The sequence below is a fragment of the Mustela nivalis genome (genome assembly GCF_964662115.1).
Source record: "Mustela nivalis genome assembly, chromosome: X".
NCBI lineage: Eukaryota > Metazoa > Chordata > Mammalia > Carnivora > Mustelidae > Mustela > Mustela nivalis.
In genome coordinates this window covers 110,950,283-110,954,345 of record NC_139040.1, presented here as the reverse complement: position 1 = coordinate 110,954,345, position 4,063 = coordinate 110,950,283, and the positions used below count along the sequence as shown (strand labels likewise).

Here is a 4,063-nt window from a genome sequence, read left to right as displayed (position 1 = left end):
TACCCGACGACGAAGTCTTGGCTTGAGGCTCACTGACTCAAATCACGAAAGAGTCACGTCCTAGACCTCCCAGGAGACAACAAAAGACCTCTGAGTAAGTTTCGCCAGAGTCTTCCACCCCCACAAAACAGACTCCACCCTTCACCTCCAAAGGCCACACCCCTGACTTCAGCCCCTATGGGAATAACCGGAAGTGGGAAGTGGATTCCCCCCAACTTCCGTCTCTGGCTTCTCCGAGAAGTGAAAGTATTGTTCCGGCTGGTGGTATCAGGTGAGCCGGAGAACTCTTGGGAAGAGTTCCATTCCGTCTGGAATTAGGGTAAAAACCCTAAATGAGACTTGAGGGCACACCACCCCCCCATTCCCCACTCCGTGTCTGAGGAATGCGCGCGTGGCCGTGCACACCAGAAAGGCGGGGGGTGGGGGGGGGGAGGCGGCTGGCAGAATCCCGGCAGACCCTGGACGAGGATTACCTCATGTAGTGCCCTTAAATTCTCCCTTTCTGGACAGGGAGTGGATGGTATCAGATCAGGGGTTGGCACTGGGCCTTCCAGAGCTAGTTGAGGACCCTAAGTTCTGATGGAACCAACTACAACAGATGAGAAAGGCTAGTCAGAACCCAGGCCCCTCCGGCCAGGCCTGGGAGACCCCGGTGGGAGTGGCCGGATATAAGACACCCAGAATTCTATCTCTGGTCTCAGGGAAATGAAAGAATTGGTGCAAAGGGGACTGTGTAAGTTAGAGGGAGAAGACTCAGGCTCTGTCAGGAGGTAAGATAAGTCCCTTCATGAGATATGAGGATACCCACTATCCCGTAAGAGTGGGCTGCACAGAGTTGGGCCCTGCCATCAGCAACAGTGAGTCTGGGGCAAGGAATATCCTCTGTGGTACCTTCTAAATTCTTCCTTTGTAGATTCAAAGAGGAGATGGCATTGGGGTGGGGTTTCTGGCCTCGGGTCAGTGAATAGAAGAGTCTGAGGTCCTAACAGAAGTAAAGGTGAGGACACTGAGTGAGGTCCGAGTGACCTCCCACCCCAAAAAATGGGTTTTCAGAGTTCTGATACTGTTCTCCAGCCTAGGGAGGGCGAAGGTGAGAGTGGTTGGATGCAAAGCATCCTAAATTACAAAATCTGGCATTTCAAAGTGAATGGCTTCATGTGAGGAGGGCTGCTTTAGGTTTTTGAAAGAAACTACTTCTAGGTCCTGCCAAGAGGTAGTGCAAAAGGTTTGAGGGAACCCTCTTTACCCCAAAAGGTAAGGGGTCACACAGATTTCTGATAGGCCCTGGGCAGGAATTGTCTGATACAGCATCCATTGAATTCTCCTTGTGAAAACTTAGAGAGGTGAGGCCATTGGACTGGAGCATCAATCTCGGAAAAGCAGAAAGAGGTTACAGGTTCTAACAAGAGTAATGAGAAAGACCTTGACTGAGTTCTGAGAAAACCACTGACTTCATATCAAAGCAGGTCTGCACAGAGTGCCAACCATGCTATAAACCCTGAAGGTATCAGGCAGATATGTCAGACTAAGGGCTCCCTAATGACCTCTTAAGTAATTTTTAAAAATATAAGGGCCTTGTCTTAAAATGTGGTCTCACACCAGGAGAGGGAAGAGTACCAAGCCCTAGCAGAAGATGAGGTGAGGACCCTGAATGAACAGTAAGGACCCTAATTACCCCAGGATGGAGACAGTCCTTCTGAGCTCTTTCTGTATTGTCATCCTTGAGAAGATATAGTCAGTTGAAGTCTCCCTCAATTTCTCCTCTGGAATCAAAGGGAGATGAAGTATTGAAATGAGGTCAGCCTGAAAGCAATAAAGGGAAACCAGAAGCAGCCAGAAACCAAAATGATAGTCCTGGAAGTGAAATGAGAGAAACACACCTACCCCAAACAGAGAGGCCTCCATAGAGCCTGGCTATTCTAGGCCTTGCTGTCACCCTAGAAGGCCCTAGGCAGATCAGGCAGGTAGCAGTTTAAGGTGAACTCTTGTTACTTTCACAAGGTTCTTAGGAAACAAGCTGAGAAGAGAAAATGAACATTGTGAATTCCTTGAGCAGTGCACGTAAGAAAACCTGCAGAGGTAGTCATTTATAAAGCCAAGACAGCATCGCCCTGTGAATGGGCACACACCATCTTATCCTCTTTCTTCCAGGTTACTGGTTCACGTGTCCACATCTCTGCTGCACCTGAACAGAGTCATCATGCCTCGGGGTCAGAAGAGTAAGCTCCGGGCCCGTGAGAGACGCCGACAGGCCCAAGAAGGTTCACAGGATCTGGTAAGTGCTCAAGCCGCTGCTCAGTTGCACTCCTCTTCCTCCCCTCATTCGGAAGACATTCCTTTAGAGCTCACTAGCTGAATCATTTTCAATCCCCAGGGTCCTCGGACAGCCACATTCACCGCCACTACTGCTGCAGCTGTGTCATACATGAGATCAAATGAAGGCACCAATGAAGTACAGGGAAGGCCAAGATCCTTCCAGAATCCAATAGCCACTGAGCCCTTCCATAGAAGCCCTCTGGGGGAAAAGGTGTTTATATTGGTATACTACCTGCTATATAAGTATCAAACCAAAGAGCCCATTACCAAGGCAGATATGCTTAGAAATGTAATTCAGATCTATAGGAATTACTTCCATGTGATCCTCAGGAAAGCCTCTGATCACTTAGAGCTGGTCTTTGGCCTCGACATGAAGGAGGTGGATCCCAATAGGCACATCTATGTGCTCGTCAACAAACTGGAACCAAGCTATGATGGGAGGCTTAGTAATGAGAGTAGTGTGCCTGAGACTGGTCTGCTGATGACCGTTCTGGGCGTGATCTTCACAAAGGGCAACTGTGCCACTGAGGAGCAAGTCTGGGAAGTGCTGAATATGATGGGGTTATATCCCGGGAGGAAGCACTTCATCTATGGGGAGCCGAGGAAGCTCATCACCAGAGATTTGGTGAAAGAAAATTACCTGGAGTATAGGCAGGTGGTCAACAGTGATCCTCCACGCTATGAGTTCCTGTGGGGTCCCAGAGCCCACGCTGAGACCAGCAAGATGAGAGTTCTTGAGTTTTTGGCCAAGATCCATGATACCATCCCCTCTGCCTTTCCATCCTATTATGAAGAGGCTTTGAGGGATGAGGAAGAACGAGCCCAAGCCAGAGCTGCAGCCAAGGCTCTTATTGCTGCCAGGGCTAATGCACGCTCCAAGGCCATGGCCAGTGCCCGTTCCAGGGCCATGGCTAGCAGCTCCTCCCACCCCTAGTGAAATGTGAGACAGATTCTTCATTTTGTTGTTAAAAAAAAAATACATGTTCTCTTTAGTGGAAGGTCAGGGTGGGGCAGAGAAAACAGACTGCATAGCATGTTTATGTTCTCATTCTATATGTTAATTTTTAATTGTTTTTTCTTTCGATAGAAGGTTTATTAGCTTCAAAAAAACAAGGTTATGAATAACATTTTCAAATTTTGTGCTGTACATGAGATTTAAGAGTAAGAGATTATTATTTTGTAAACCAAATTGTGAAATTCCTCATCTTATTTACTGATTTGGACTGTGATAACATGTCAGTGGATTAGGCATTTCCTTGGAAATGTAAAAGAATTCAGCAGTAAGATACTTGGGGTCAAGAAATAGAGAAAAAGTAAAAGATGGCCAAATATTGCATTTTCTTTTCACTTTTAGTTTTTTTAAAACTAAATGATACTGCCTGTGTACATATACATATAGATTACTTAAGAATGTAGGATTAATTGTAGCACAATAAATTAGACCTCTTGCACACTGTCTCGTTTATTTCTTAGACATTCCTTCAGCATCTTTGGGAGGCTTCCTGCTAGTACTGGGAGTGTCAGAATAAACAAGACCCACCCACCGTGCCCATAGGGTTTTAGAGTGTAGAAACAGCTGTCAAGTAAGAAAGACGATGGGATACACCCTAAGACCTAAGGACATGTGAATAGAAGGAGAGGACATGGGAGGATCCAGATGTGAGAAGTCAAGTGTAAGCACCTCGAGGTTCGTGGGTCTGGGGTCTTGGAAAACTGCAAGTCCTTTGGTGTGAGTCAGCTTTACCCG

General features: G+C 47.1%; 1 protein-coding gene across 1 annotated transcript; it reads left to right on the top strand.

The window, feature by feature from the left end:
• The first annotated feature begins 232 nt into the window (after positions 1–232).
• On the top strand, positions 233–3,744 carry LOC309856166 (melanoma-associated antigen B10-like). The gene is made up of 3 exons (XM_082716972.1): positions 233–271; positions 2,152–2,275; positions 2,375–3,744. Exons 2-3 carry the CDS (start codon positions 2,201–2,203, stop codon positions 3,248–3,250), a joined length of 951 nt encoding a protein of 316 aa, XP_082573098.1. The 5' UTR covers positions 233–271; positions 2,152–2,200; the 3' UTR covers positions 3,251–3,744.
• The last annotated feature ends 319 nt before the right edge of the window (positions 3,745–4,063 follow it).